This window comes from Chiloscyllium punctatum, chromosome 30 (assembly GCF_047496795.1).
Source record: "Chiloscyllium punctatum isolate Juve2018m chromosome 30, sChiPun1.3, whole genome shotgun sequence".
NCBI classification, from domain to species: Eukaryota; Metazoa; Chordata; class Chondrichthyes; order Orectolobiformes; family Hemiscylliidae; genus Chiloscyllium; species Chiloscyllium punctatum.
This window is the reverse complement of record NC_092768.1, coordinates 14,060,297-14,073,912: the sequence shown is the minus strand read 5'-3', so window position 1 is coordinate 14,073,912 and position 13,616 is coordinate 14,060,297. Positions and strand designations below refer to the sequence as shown.

The window sequence follows — 13,616 nt, the reverse complement described above, 5'->3', positions numbered from 1 at the left end:
TGTTGTGTGGAGCTGTGTTGTGCGGTGCTGTGTTGTGTGGAGCTGTGTTGTGAGGTGCTGTGTTGTGTGGAGCTGTGTTGTGGAGCTGTGTTGTGTGGAGCTGTGTTGTGGATCTGTGTTGTGTGGAGCTGTGTTGTGTGGAGCTGTGTTGTGAGGAGCTGTGTTGTGTGGAGCTGTGTTGTGGATCTGTGTTGTGAGGAGCTGTGTTGTGTAGAGCTGTGTTATGTGGATCTGTGTTGTGAGGAGCTGTGTTGTGTGGATCTGTGTTGTGTGGATCTGTGTTGTGTGGATCTGTGTTGTGTGGATCTGTGTTGTGTCGAGCTGTGTTGTCTGGAGTTGTGTTGTGAGGAGCTGTGTTGTGTGGATCTGTGTTGTGCGGAGCTGTGTTGTGTGGATTTATGTTGTGCGGAGCTGTGTTGTGTGGATCTGTGTTGTGTGGAGCTGTGTTGTGAGGAGCTGTGTTGTGAGGTGCTGTGTTGTGTGGAGCTGTGTTGTGGAGCTGTGTTGTGTGGAGCTGTGTTGTGGATCTGTGTTGTGTGGAGCTGTGTTGTGAGGAGCTGTGTTGTGTGGAGCTGTGTTGTGGATCTGTGTTGTGAGGAGCTGTGTTGTGTAGAGCTGTGTTATGTGGATCTGTGTTGTGAGGAGCTGTGTTGTGTGGATCTGTGTTGTGTGGAGCTGTGTTGTGTGGATCTGTGTTGTGTGGAGCTGTGTTGTGATTGGAGTTGTGTTGTGAGGAGCTGTGTTGTGTGGATCTGTGTTGTGTGGATCTGTGTTGTGCGGAGCTGTGTTGTGTGGATTTATGTTGTGCGGAGCTGTGTTGTGTGGAGCTGTGTTGTGTGGAGCTGTGTTGTGAGGCACTGTGTTGTGAGGAGCTGTGTTGTGTGGATCTGTGTTGTGCGGAGCTGTGTTGTGAGGATTTATGTTGTGCGGAGCTGTGTTGTGTGGAGCTGTGTTGTGTGGAGCTGTGTTGTGAGGCACTGTGTTGTGTGGAGCTGTGTTGTGTCGAGCTGTGTTGTGTGAGCTGTGTTGTGAGGAGCTGTGTTGTGAGGAGCTGTGTTGTGAGGCACTGTGTTGTGAGGAGCTGTGTTGTGTGGATCTGTGTTGTGTGGAGCTGTGTTGTAAGGAGCTGTGTTGTGAGGAGCTGTGTTGTGTGGAGCTGTGTTGTGGATCTGTGTTGTGTGGAGCTGTGTTGTGAGGAGCTGTGTTTTGTGGATCTGTGTTGTGTGGAGCTGTGTTGTGAGGAGCTGTGTAGTGAGGCACTGTGTTGTGTGGAGCTGTGTTGTGTGGAGTTGTGTTGTGAGGAGCTGTGTTGTGTGGAGCTGTGTTGTGTGGAGTTGTGTTGTGAGGTGCTGTGTTGTGTGGAGCTGTGTTGTGTGGATCTGTGTTGTGTGGAGCTGTGTTGTGTGGATCTGTGTTGTGTGGAGCTGTGTTGTGTGGAGCTGTGTTGTGAGGTGCTGTGTTGTGTGGATCTGTGTTGTGTGGAGCTGTGTTGTGTGGAGCTGTGTTGTGAGGAGCTGCGTTGTGTGGAGCTGTGTTGTGAGGTGCTGTGTTGTGTGGAGCTGTGTTGTGAGGTGCTGTGTTGTGTGGAGCTGTGTTGTGGAGCTGTGTTGTGTGGAGCTCTGTTGTGGATTTGTGTTGTGTGGAGCTGTGTTGTGTTGAGCTGTGTTGTGAGGAGCTGTGTTGTGTGGAGCTGTGTTGTGGATCTGTGTTGTGAGGAGCTGTGTTGTGTAGAGCTGTGTTATGAGGATCTGTGTTGTGAGGTGCTGTGTTGTGTGGAGCTGTGTTGTGAGGTGCTGTGTTGTGTGGAGCTGTGTTGTGGAGCTGTGTTGTGTGGAGCTGTGTTGTGGATCTGTGTTGTGTGGAGCTGTGTTGTGTGGAGCTGTGTATAGTGAGGAGCTGTGTTGTGTGGAGCTGTGTTGTGGATCTGTGTTGTGAGGAGCTGTGTTGTGTAGAGCTGTGTTATGTGGATCTGTGTTGTGAGGAGCTGTGTTGTGTGGAGCTGTGTTGTGAGGTGCTGTGTTGTGTGGAGCTGTGTTGTGAGGTGCTGTGTTGTGTGGAGCTGTGTTGTGGAGCTGTGTTGTGTGGAGCTGTGTTGTGGATCTGTGTTGTGTGGATCTGTGTTGTGTGGAGCTGTGTTGTGAGGAGCTGTGTTGTGTGGAGCTGTGTTGTGGATCTGTGTTGTGAGGAGCTGTGTTGTGTAGAGCTGTGTTATGTGGATCTGTGTTGTGAGGAGCTGTGTTGTGTGGATCTGTGTTGTGTGGATCTGTGTTGTGTGGATCTGTGTTGTGTCGAGCTGTGTTGTCTGGAGTTGTGTTGTGAGGAGCTGTGTTGTGTGGATCTGTGTTGTGCGGAGCTGTGTTGTGTGGATTTATGTTGTGCGGAGCTGTGTTGTGTGGATCTGTGTTGTGTGGAGCTGTGTTGTGAGGCACTGTGTTGTGTGGAGCTGTGTTGTGTGGATCTGTGTTGTGAGGAGCTGTGTTGTGAGGTGCTGTGTTGTGTGGAGCTGTGTTGTGGAGCTGTGTTGTGTGGAGCTGTGTTGTGGATCTGTGTTGTGTGGAGCTGTGTTGTGAGGAGCTGTGTTGTGTGGAGCTGTGTTGTGGATCTGTGTTGTGAGGAGCTGTGTTGTGTAGAGCTGTGTTATGTGGATCTGTGTTGTGAGGAGCTGTGTTGTGTGGATCTGTGTTGTGTGGAGCTGTGTTGTGTGGATCTGTGTTGTGTGGAGCTGTGTTGTGATTGGAGTTGTGTTGTGAGGAGCTGTGTTGTGTGGATCTGTGTTGTGTGGATCTGTGTTGTGCGGAGCTGTGTTGTGTGGATTTATGTTGTGCGGAGCTGTGTTGTGTGGAGCTGTGTTGTGTGGAGCTGTGTTGTGAGGCACTGTGTTGTGAGGAGCTGTGTTGTGTGGATCTGTGTTGTGCGGAGCTGTGTTGTGAGGATTTATGTTGTGCGGAGCTGTGTTGTGTGGAGCTGTGTTGTGTGGAGCTGTGTTGTGAGGCACTGTGTTGTGTGGAGCTGTGTTGTGTCGAGCTGTGTTGTGTGAGCTGTGTTGTGAGGAGCTGTGTTGTGAGGAGCTGTGTTGTGAGGCACTGTGTTGTGAGGAGCTGTGTTGTGTGGATCTGTGTTGTGTGGATCTGTGTTGTGTGGAGCTGTGTTGTAAGGAGCTGTGTTGTGAGGAGCTGTGTTGTGTGGAGCTGTGTTGTGAGGAGCTGTGTTGTGAGGTGCTGTGTTGTGTGGAGCTGTGTTGTGTGGAGTTGTGTTGTGTGGAGCTGTGTTGTGAGGTGCTGTGTTGTGTGGATCTGTGTTGTGAGGAGCTTTGTTGTGAGGAGCTGTGTTGTGAGGAGCTGTGTTGTGAGGTGCTGTGTTGTGTGGATCTGTGTTGTGTGGATTTGTGTTGTGAGGAGCTGTGTTGTGAGGAGCTGTGTTGTGTGGAGCTGTGTTGTGTGGATCTGTGTTGTGTGGATCTGTGTTGTGTGGATCTGTGTTGTGAGGAGCTGTGTTGTGAGGAGCTGTGTTGTGAGGAGCTGTGTTGTGTGGAGCTGTGTTGTGAGGCACTGTGTTGTGAGGCACTGTGTTGTGTGGATCTGTGTTGTGTGGAGCTGTGTTGTGTGGAGCTGTGTTGTGAGGAGCTGTGTTGTGAGGAGCTGTGTTGTGTGGAGCTGTGTTGTGAGGAGCTGTGTTGTGAGGTGCTGTGTTGTGTGGAGCTGTGTTGTGTGGAGCTGTGTTGTGTGGATCTGTGTTGTGTGGATCTGTGTTGTGTGGAGCTGTGTTGTGAGGAGTTGTGTTGTGAGGAGCTGTGTTGTGAGGAGCTGTGTTGTGTGGAGCTGTGTTGTGAGGCACTGTGTTGTGAGGCACTGTGTTGTGAGGAGCTGTGTTGTGAGGAGCTGTGTTGTGAGGAGCTGTGTTGTGTGGATCTGTGTTGTGTGGAGCTGTGTTGTGTGGAGCTGTGTTGTGAGGAGCTGTTTTGTGTGGAGCTGTGTTGTGGATCTGTGTTGTGAGGAGTTGTGTTGTGTGGATCTGTGTTGTGTGGATCTGTGTTGTGCGGAGCTGTGTTGTGCGGAGCTGTGTTGTGCGGAGCTGTGTTGTGCGGAGCTGTGTTGTGTGGATCTGTGTTGTGTGGATCTGTGTTGTGCGGAGCTGTGTTGTGCGGAGCTGTGTTGTGTGGAGCTGTGTTGTGAGGAGCTGTGTTGTGTGGAGCTGTGTTGTGTGGAGCTGTGTTGTGTGGAGCTGTGTTGTGTGGATCTGTGTTTTGTGGATCTGTGTTGTGTGGAGCTGTGTTGTGTGGAGCTGTGTTGTGAGGCACTGTGTTGTGAGGAGCTGTGTTGTGTGGAGCTATGTTGTGAGGAGCTGTGTTTTGTGGAGCTGTGTTGTGAATCTGTGTTGTGTGGAGCTGTGTTGTGAGGAGCTGTGTTGTGTGGAGCTGTGTTGTGAGGATCTATGTTGTGCGGAGCTGTGTTGTGTGGATCTATGTTGTGCGGAGCTGTGTTGTGTGGAGCTGTGTTGTGAGGATCTGTGTTGTGTGGAGCTGTGTTGTGTGGAGCTGTGTGTGTGGATCTGTGTTGTGTGGATCTGTGTTGTGTGGATCTGTGTTGTGAGGAGCTGTGTTGTGAGGAGCTGTGTTGTGAGGAGCTGTGTTGTGTGGAGCTGTGTTGTGAGGCACTGTGTTGTGAGGCACTGTGTTGTGAGGAGCTGTGTTGTGAGGAGCTGTGTTGTGAGGAGCTGTGTTGTGTGGATCTGTGTTGTGTGGATCTGTGTTGTGTGGAGCTGTGTTGTGAGGAGCTGTGTTGTGAGGAGCTGTGTTGTGTGGAGCTGTGTTGTGAGGAGCTGTGTTGTGAGGTGCTGTGATGTGTGGAGCTGTGTTGTGTGGATCTGTGTTGTGTGGATCTGTGTTGTGTGGATCTGTGTTGTGTGGAGCTGTGTTGTGAGGAGTTGTGTTGTGAGGAGCTGTGTTGTGAGGAGCTGTGTTGTGTGGAGCTGTGTTGTGAGGCACTGTGTTGTGAGGCACTGTGTTGTGAGGAGCTGTGTTGTGAGGAGCTGTGTTGTGAGGAGCTGTGTTGTGTGGATCTGTGTTGTGTGGAGCTGTGTTGTGTGGAGCTGTGTTGTGAGGAGCTGTGTTGTGTGGAGCTGTGTTGTGGATCTGTGTTGTGAGGAGTTGTGTTGTGTGGATCTGTGTTGTGTGGATCTGTGTTGTGCGGAGCTGTGTTGTGCGGAGCTGTGTTGTGTGGAACTGTGTTGTGTGGAGTTGTGTTGTGAGGAGCTGTGTTGTGTGGATCTGTGTTGTGCGGAGCTGTGTTGTGCGGAGCTGTGTTGTGCGGAGCTGTGTTGTGTGGAGCTGTGTTGTGAGGAGCTGTGTTGTGAGGCACTGTGTTCTGTGGAGCTGTGTTGCGAGGAGCTGTGTTGTGTTGAGCTGTGTTGTGTGGAGCTGTGTTGTGTGGAGCTGTGTTGTGTGGAGCTGTGTTGTGTGGAGCTGTGTTGTGTGGATCTGTGTTTTGTGGATCTGTGTTGTGTGGAGCTGTGTTGTGTGGAGCTGTGTTGTGTTGAGCTGTGTTGTGAGGAGCTGTGTTGTGTGGAGCTATGTTGTGAGGAGCTGTGTTTTGTGGAGCTGTGTTGTGGATCTGTGTTGTGTGGAGCTGTGTTGTGAGGAGCTGTGGTGTGTGGAGCTGTGTTGTGAGGATCTATGTTGTGTGGAGCTGTGTTGTGTGGATCTATGTTGTGCGGAGCTGTGTTGTGTGGAGCTGTGTTGTGAGGATCTGTGTTGTGTGGAGCTGTGTTGTGTGGAGCTGTGTGTGTGGATCTGTGTTGTGAGGAGCTGTGTTGTGTGGAGCTGTGTTGTGTGGAGCTGTGTTGTGAGGAGCTGTGTTGTGTGGAGCTGTGTTGTGTGGAGCTGTGTGTGTGGATCTGTGTTGTGAGGAGCTGTGTTGTGTGGAGCTGTGTTGTGTGGAGCTGTGTTGTGAGGAGCTGTGTTGTGAGGAGCTGTGTTGTGTGGATCTGTGTTGTGAGGAGCTGTGTTGTGTGGAGCTGTGTTGTTTGGATCTGTGTTGTGAGGAGCTGTGTTGTGAGGAGCTGTGTTGTGTGGAGCTGTGTTGTGAGGAGCTGTGTTGTGTGGATCTGTGTTGTGTGGATCTGTGTTGCGTGGATCTGTGTTGTGAGGATCTGTGTTGTGAGGAGCTGTGTTGTGAGGAGCTGTGTTGTGAGGAGCTGTGTTGTGAGGAGCTGTGTTGTGTGGAGCTGTGTTGTGAGGATCTGTGTTGTGTGCATCTGTGTTGTGAGGAGCTGTGTTGGGTGGAGCTGTGTTGTGTTGAGCTGTGTTGTGAGGAGCTGTGTTGTGTGGAGCTGTGTTGTGAGGATCTGTGTTGTGTGGAGATGTGTTGTGTTGAGCTGTGTTGTGAGGAGCTGTGTTGCGTGGAGCTGTGTTGTGAGGATCTGTGGTGTGTGGAGCTGTGTTGTGTGGAGCTGTGTTGTGAGGAGCTGTGTTGTGAGGCACTGTGTTGTGAGGAGCTGTGTTGTCTTGTGGTTTGATTAAATTCAGGGCTCTTATTTGTCCTGATGGATGTTAAGGATCTGGATTCTAGTGTGCAGGGAACAATTTCAAATTTTGCAGATGGCAGTAAACTTGTAAGGATTGTGAACATTGCATGGAGGGCTCCAAATCCATTTCCCCGAAAGAATTTAAAAATACATCCTGTTTAATATGTGAAAACAAATCTTAGCAGGATTTATACACTTAACCGAGAGTGTTGCTGAACAAAGAGACCTTGGAGTGCAGGTTCACAGCTCGTTCAAAGTGGAGTCACAGGTAGATAGGATAATGAAGAAGGCGTTTGGTATGCTTTCCTTTATTGAGCACCGGAGTTGGGAGGTCTTATTGCGGCTGTACAGGACATTGGTTGGGCTACTTTTGGAATTTTGCATGCAACTCTGTTCTCTTTCCTATCGGAATGATATTGTGGGACTTGAAAGGGTTCAGAAAAGATTTACAAGGATGTTGCCAGGGTTGAAGGAGATGAGCCATAGGGGGCGGTTGAATCGTCTCGGGCTGTTTTCCCTGGTGTGTCGGAGGCTGAGGTTTATAAAATCATGAGGGGCTTGGAATGGATAAATAGACAAAGTCTCTTCCTTGGGGTGGGGGAGTCCAGAACTAGAGGGCATAGGTTTAGGATGAAAGGGGAAAGGTATAAAAGAGACCTAAAGGGCAACTTTTTCATGCAGAGGGTGGTATGTGCATGGAATGAGCTGCCAGAGGAAGTGGTGGAGGCTGGTACAATTGCAACATTTAAGAGGCATTTGGATGGGTATATGAATAGGAAGGGTTTGGAGGGATATGGGCCGGGTGCTGGCAGGAGGGACTAGATTGGATTGGGATAGCTGGTCGGCATGGACGGGTTGGACCGAAGGGTCTGTTTCCGTGCTGTACATCTCTACGACTCTATGGCTCTATGTGGAACCCAGAATGACTCCGAGTGGATCACTAAGTCCAGTTCCATGAATTCAGAGCTTGTCAGGGAGAGGTCAGAAGGAATCAGAGCTCCTGGTCAGTGGTCTCCCCAAGAATAACAGAATGGATCTGACTGAGACAAGGTGCCTCACCTGTGCCAAACAATATCATCCATTCCTTCAGCACTGCTTATAAAACTGAACTGGACAGCAGTGAGTTATCAATGAGGCCCAATGTGTCTTTTGACATTTAACCACAATCAGGGGCTACAGGGATGGGTTTCCATACAGAGCTGTGCTCGTGGTTTGTCCCTACCTGTCGTCATGGTAACGCTGAAGGGACATCTGTGTAAATTTCACAGAGCAGAATCAGTCTTGACTGAAACATGGATTGATCCTGGATTAACATCGAATTAATGTCCCCGTGCCAGGAAACAGACAGCTCGTCTCATGCGGAGAGTGTGGTGTGTTAGATAACACTGCTGGGACGGTCAGCACAGAAACAACTAGCTTTCACATTCACACTAAGCTGAGCTTGTAATGTCAGCCCAACGCAGTGAGCAGCAACTTCACAAAAACTATTGGAGACCAAGTCACAAAAGAATATTACCAAGTTGGTGGAGTGGGTAGATCAGTGGCAGGTGTACTTCTGTGCAGGGAAGTGTGTGGTGATGCACTTTAGCAGGAAGAACATTGAAATTGTGTATAAAATGGGGATACAAGCCTAAAGGAGGTGTAGGAGAAGAGGGAGCTGGGCACACAGATCATTGAAGGCAGCAGGACAGGTGGAGAGAGCAGGGAATAAAGCACACAGTGTCTTCAGTGTCATTCACAGGAGCATAGAGTACAAGAGCAAAGAGGTGGTGTTGAACTTGCACTTGTTAGGGCTTGACTGCAGTGTTATGTATCGTTTGGATGCCACATTATAGGAAAGGTGTGAATACATTGGACAGAGTGCAGAAGCAATTTACGAGAATGGTTCCAGGGATGAGGAACTTCAGTGATGAGGATAGATTGAAGAAGTTGGGATTGGTCTCCCTGGAGGGAAGAAAGCTGAGGGGAGATTTGATCGAGGTTTTTAAAGTCATGAGCCAGGCCGGATAGAGTAGGTCGGGAGAAGCCGTCCCCACTCGTAAAAGCAGCAAGAATGAGAGGGCATAGATCGAATGTGGTGTGCAAAAGAATTAATGGAGTTTAATGCGGACAAGTGTGAGGTGATTCACTTTGGTCGGAGTAATCGGAATGCAAAGTACTGGGCTAATGGTAGTGAAGATGAGCAGAGAGATCTCAGTGTCCAGGTACACAGATCCTTGAAAGTTGCCACCCAGCTTTTCAGGGTTGTTAGCAAGGCATACAGTGTTTTAGCTTTTATTAATAGAAGGATCGAGTTCCGGAACCATGAGGTTATGCTACAGCTGTACAAAACTCTAGTGCGGCCACACTTGGTGTACTGTGTGCAATTCTGATCACCGCATTATAAGAAGGATGTGGAAGCTTTGGAAAGGGTGCAGAGGAGATTTACTAGGGCGTTGCCTGGTATGGAGGGAAGGTCTTACGAGGAAAGGCTGAGGGATTTGAGGCTGTTTTCATTAGAGAGAAGAAAGTTGAGAGGTGACTTAATAGAGACATAATCAGAGGGTTAGATATAGTGGACAGGGAGAGCCTTTTTCCAAGAATGGTGACAGCGAGCACGAGGGGGCATAGCTTTAAATTGAGGGGTGATAGATATAGGAAGATGTCAGAGGTAGTTTCTTTACTCAGTGAGTAGTAAGGGTATGGAATGCTTTGCCTGCAACGGTAGTAGATTCGCCAAGTTTAAGTTACATTTAAGTCGTCATTGGACAAGCATATGGACGTACATGGAATAGAGTAGGTTAGATGGGCTTCAGATTGGTATGACAGGTCGGTGCAACATTGAGGGCCGAAGGGCCTGTACTGTGCTGTAATGTTCTATGTTCTAAGGGTGGGGTAAGGACGATCCTGTTCACTTAGTGAGTAATGAGGGTCTGGCGCACACTGCCTGGAAATGTGGAGTCAGATTCGATCGAGGCACACAAGGGAGACATTGGATGGTTATTCAGATCGAAATGGTGGGCAGAGAGAGATGGGGAAAAGGCTGGAGGTTGGCACTGAGTGATAGAACCAGCACGATGGGCTGAATGGCAACCAGCACCGTAACCGTTCTGAGATTCAATGAAGAGCAGATGTTAGCAGAGGTGCCTAAAGCTCCCTCAGTGATGCAAAGTTTCAGGAGCGTTTCAAAGAGGGAAGGGGGAAGGCTGCCAACGCTGGGAATAGTTTACGGGGTTGAACTGAGGGAAAGGGTAGAATTGGGGGAAACTCCAATGACAGCAAACAGTTGGTATGTTGTCCTCAACACAAGAGGATATGAGTCCGGGTATGAAGTTCCATTGTGTAGAATACTGTGGCTGGAGTACAGTGAGCAGCTCAGATCCCCTCACTGAATGAAGGCTGGACCAGCCTTGAGGGAGTGCAGCCTGATTCCTGGGGACAGGGAGACTGGCTGATAGGGTGACACTGGGCCAGTAGGCCCTGGAATATTGGGAAATGTGAGGTGATCTCGTCACACGTTAAAGCATTCTTCTGAGAGCCAGACAGAATAGACGCTGAAAGGATGTTTCCCCGGGCTGTAGGGTTGAAAAGACAAACTATTTAAGACTGAGATGAGGAGCAACCACCTGCCTCAGATGGTGGAGAAGATTTGCAATTCTCTGCCTCAGGAATTGAGCAGAGATTGACAGAGATCGATCAGTGCAGAGGGAGATGGGGATGGTGAGGGAATGGTGAGGTAGAAGAGGCACCATGGTCCAGCACAACAGAACAGGACTGAGGGCCTGAATGGCCACCTCCTGCTCCTATATTCCTGATGACCTGATGCCATTCTGATGTAGCTGCTCACGCGCATGCTCAGTAGCTATTCCCAGAGGAGAGGGATGATGAACAGGAATGTAAAACAGCTCCGTTAGCTCCACACGGGAAGCCAGGGAGTGACTTTGGACTGATAGATATGGACTGTACCAAGTGTAAGTCAGCTGGACTCATTCCATTCTCATTGATCCTGAGCTCAGGCTGATTCACTCACCCCTCGCGCCCTCCTGTGGGACTTCCCAATTATTTGATCTTGTGGTTTCTTACCCCCCTCAGGGGCAGTCGCCTGGGCTTCCTCCGGAGGTGGAATGATGCCTGTACTAAGAATGACTTGAATTCTCTGAGGTAAGGTGTCTCCACTCAGTCACAGGATCAAAACTCTTTTCATTTGCTGCTTTCCTCATCTCCAGCACACCTCTCCTCGGCCCATCTCCCCTCCATCCGTCCCTCCTTCCCTCTCCATTCCTTTACTCTCCTGTTCCAGCCACTCCCTTTCTCTCCCCCTCTCTAGGGTTTTTTAAAAAAATTCCTTCATTTCATTGCCGGTCCACCCCATCCCTGGGACTGGCTGGGACAGTGGGTCAGACACTGTCCTGCCCCCATCCTCCCTCTGGGACTGAGTGGGACAGTGGGTCAGACACCGTCCTTCCCCCCTCCCTATGGGACTGGGGGAGACAGTAGGTCAAACACTGTCCTTCCTCCTTCCCCCCTCCTCCCTCTGGGACTGGGTGAGACAGTGGGTCAGACACTGTCCTTCCCCTCCCTCTCCCTATGGGACTGGGTGAGACAGTGGGTCAGACACTGTCCTTCCCCACTCCTCCCTCTGGGACTGGGGGAGACAGTGGGTGAGACAATGTCCTTTCCCGCCGTCCCATTGGGACTGGGGGAGACAGTGGGTCAGACACTGTCCTTTCCTCCCTCCCTATGGGACTGGGGGGAGACAGTGGGTCAGACACTGTCCTTTCCTCCCTCCCTATGGGACTGGGGGGAGACAGTGGGTCAGACACTGTCCTTTCCCTCCTCCCTCTGGGACTGGGTGAGACAGTGGGTCAGACACTGTCCTTCCCCCCTCCTCCCTCTGGGACTGGGTGAGACAGTGGGTCCGACACTATCCTTCCCTCTGCCCGTGGGTGTGCGTGAGACAGTGGGTCAGACCTTGTTCTTCCAACCCCCTGCCTGCCCTCTGAGACTGGGTGGGACAGTGGATCAGACATTGTCCTTTCCCCCCTCCCTCTGGGACTGGCTGAGACAGTGGGTCAAACACTGTCCTTCCCCCCCCCCCCCCATGGGATTGGGGGAGACAGTGGGTCAAACACTGTCCTTTCCCCCCTCCCTCTGGGACTGGCTGAGACAGTGGGTCAAACACTGTCCTTCCCCCCTCCCTATGGGACTGGGGGAGACAGTGGGTCAAACATTGTCCTTCCCCCCCCCCCCCATGGGACTGGGGGAGACAGTGGGTCAAACACTGTCCTTTCCCCCCTCCCTCTGGGACTGGCTGAGACAGTGGGTCAAACACTGTCCTTCCCCCCTCCCTATGGGACTGAGTGAGACAGTGGGTCAGACCCTGTCCTTCCAGCCCCCCGTCTGCCCTCTAGGACTGGGTGAGACAGTGGGTCAGACCCTGTCCTTCCAGCCCCCCGCCTGCCTGCTGGGACTGGGTAAGACAGTGGGTCAGACATTGTCCTTCCAGCCCCCCGCCTGTCTGCTGGGACTGGGTGAGACAGTGGGTCAGACCCTGTCCTTCCAGCCCCCTGCCTGCCTGCTGGGACTGTGTGAGACAGTGGGTCAGACCCTGTCCTTCCAGCCCCCCGCCTGCCCTCTGGGACTGGGTGAGACAGTGGGTCAAACGCTGTCCTTCCAGCCCCCTGCCTGCCCTCTAGGACTGGGTGAGACAGTGGGTCAGACCCTGTCCTTCCACCCCCTGCCTGCCTGCTGGGACTGGGTGAGACATTGGGTCAGACCCTGTCCTTCCAGCCCCCCGCCTGCCTGCTGGGACTGGGTGATCTGCTGAATAGAAGCTGTCTTCCTTTGGCTGTCTGGTTTCTGACGGTCTGTTGTTGTGTTTTGTCTCCAGGCCGACAGCAGAGGAAGTCGTGCAGTGGGGAGAATCCCTGGGCAATTTATTAGCTCATCGATGTGAGTACCTTAGTGTGTGAGAGAGGCTCACTGAATACATGTGTGTGTGACATCAGGAGGGTGTGTGTGAACGTGTTCACACAGCACCGAGAGCGTAAGAGATGTCTTTAATGTGTGTTTAAGGTTGGAGGAGAAATGAACAAATGGAGAATTTGATTGATGGGGAGATTGATACAAACACGAAACAATAGGGCGAAGGTGAGATTGCTGGATAGATGGGTGATAGATAGATATTAATTATTAGACAGGGATAGATGGATTAAGAGGTCAAAATTGATTGATGGTTAAGGGATGGAATATTGCTGGATGGAAGGATTGAGGGAACGATGAAAGGAGAGATGTAGAGATGTGGAGTGATGGAGAGATACAGATGAGATGGTGAGTGGAGTGATAGATTGTTGGAGAGCTGATGGATAGTTGGATAAACAGACAGAGACATATGAACAGATAGACCGACAGCGGGAGCCAGAACTGGACTTATGGAGGGATCAATGTAAATTGATGAAAATGAATAAGCTATAAGTAATGGGCAGATTATTTTTTAGCCAATCGATGTCCACTCTGTTCTGAAGTACTCCTATTTATGGTTTCCCCTGGCAGCAGTAGCTGTTAGAATCTGATTTCCCTGGAAAGTATCCTTTGTTGAGAATGTGTTGGCACTGTGTTCTACCTCTGTCTGTTGTATGACTGTCTGTTAGAAACTTCGCCTGTAGCACCGGGCAGTGTCAACAGATGGTGGTGCTGCACAGCTTGGCTGAAACACGGTGGGTGTCGCCCCCTGTGGGCACTGTTGGGGCAATGCTGTCAGATTTATTTCCAAAAACAGAAGAAGCAGAAATGGCCAAGAGAGAAATTCTTTGCCTCAGTAATGGACTTGTAACCAATAAAATTATTTGAGAGGTTTCCATACTGTAGAGAATCTAATCTAATTTACCGTTTCAAGAGATTCACTCGTGGATCTATTTTATAGAGTCATAGAGACGCTTCAGCAAGGGACCCTTTGGCCCAGCATGTGTGTGATTGTGATCTGATATTCATTAATTCTAATCTAATTTTCCAGGACTCAGCTGGCCATGGATACCCTGGTCTTTCAATTAATCATCTAAATACTTTATCAAGGTTGGAAGGGTTCCCACCTCTAACACTGTTTGAGATAGTGTCTT

At 50.5% G+C, this 13,616-nt stretch overlaps 1 protein-coding gene across 5 annotated transcripts in view; it reads left to right on the top strand.

The window, feature by feature from the left end:
• LOC140455204 (regulator of G-protein signaling 3-like) overlaps window positions 1-13,616 on the top strand; it is a 147,338-nt gene that overhangs the window by 126,393 nt on the left and 7,329 nt on the right. For all 5 annotated transcript variants that reach the window (XM_072549918.1, XM_072549920.1, XM_072549917.1 and 2 more), the window contains 2 exons: window positions 10,594-10,662; window positions 12,392-12,453. In XM_072549918.1, the coding sequence (XP_072406019.1) occupies window positions 10,594-10,662; window positions 12,392-12,453 (131 nt within the window). The remainder of the gene's footprint in view (window positions 1-10,593; window positions 10,663-12,391; window positions 12,454-13,616) is intronic.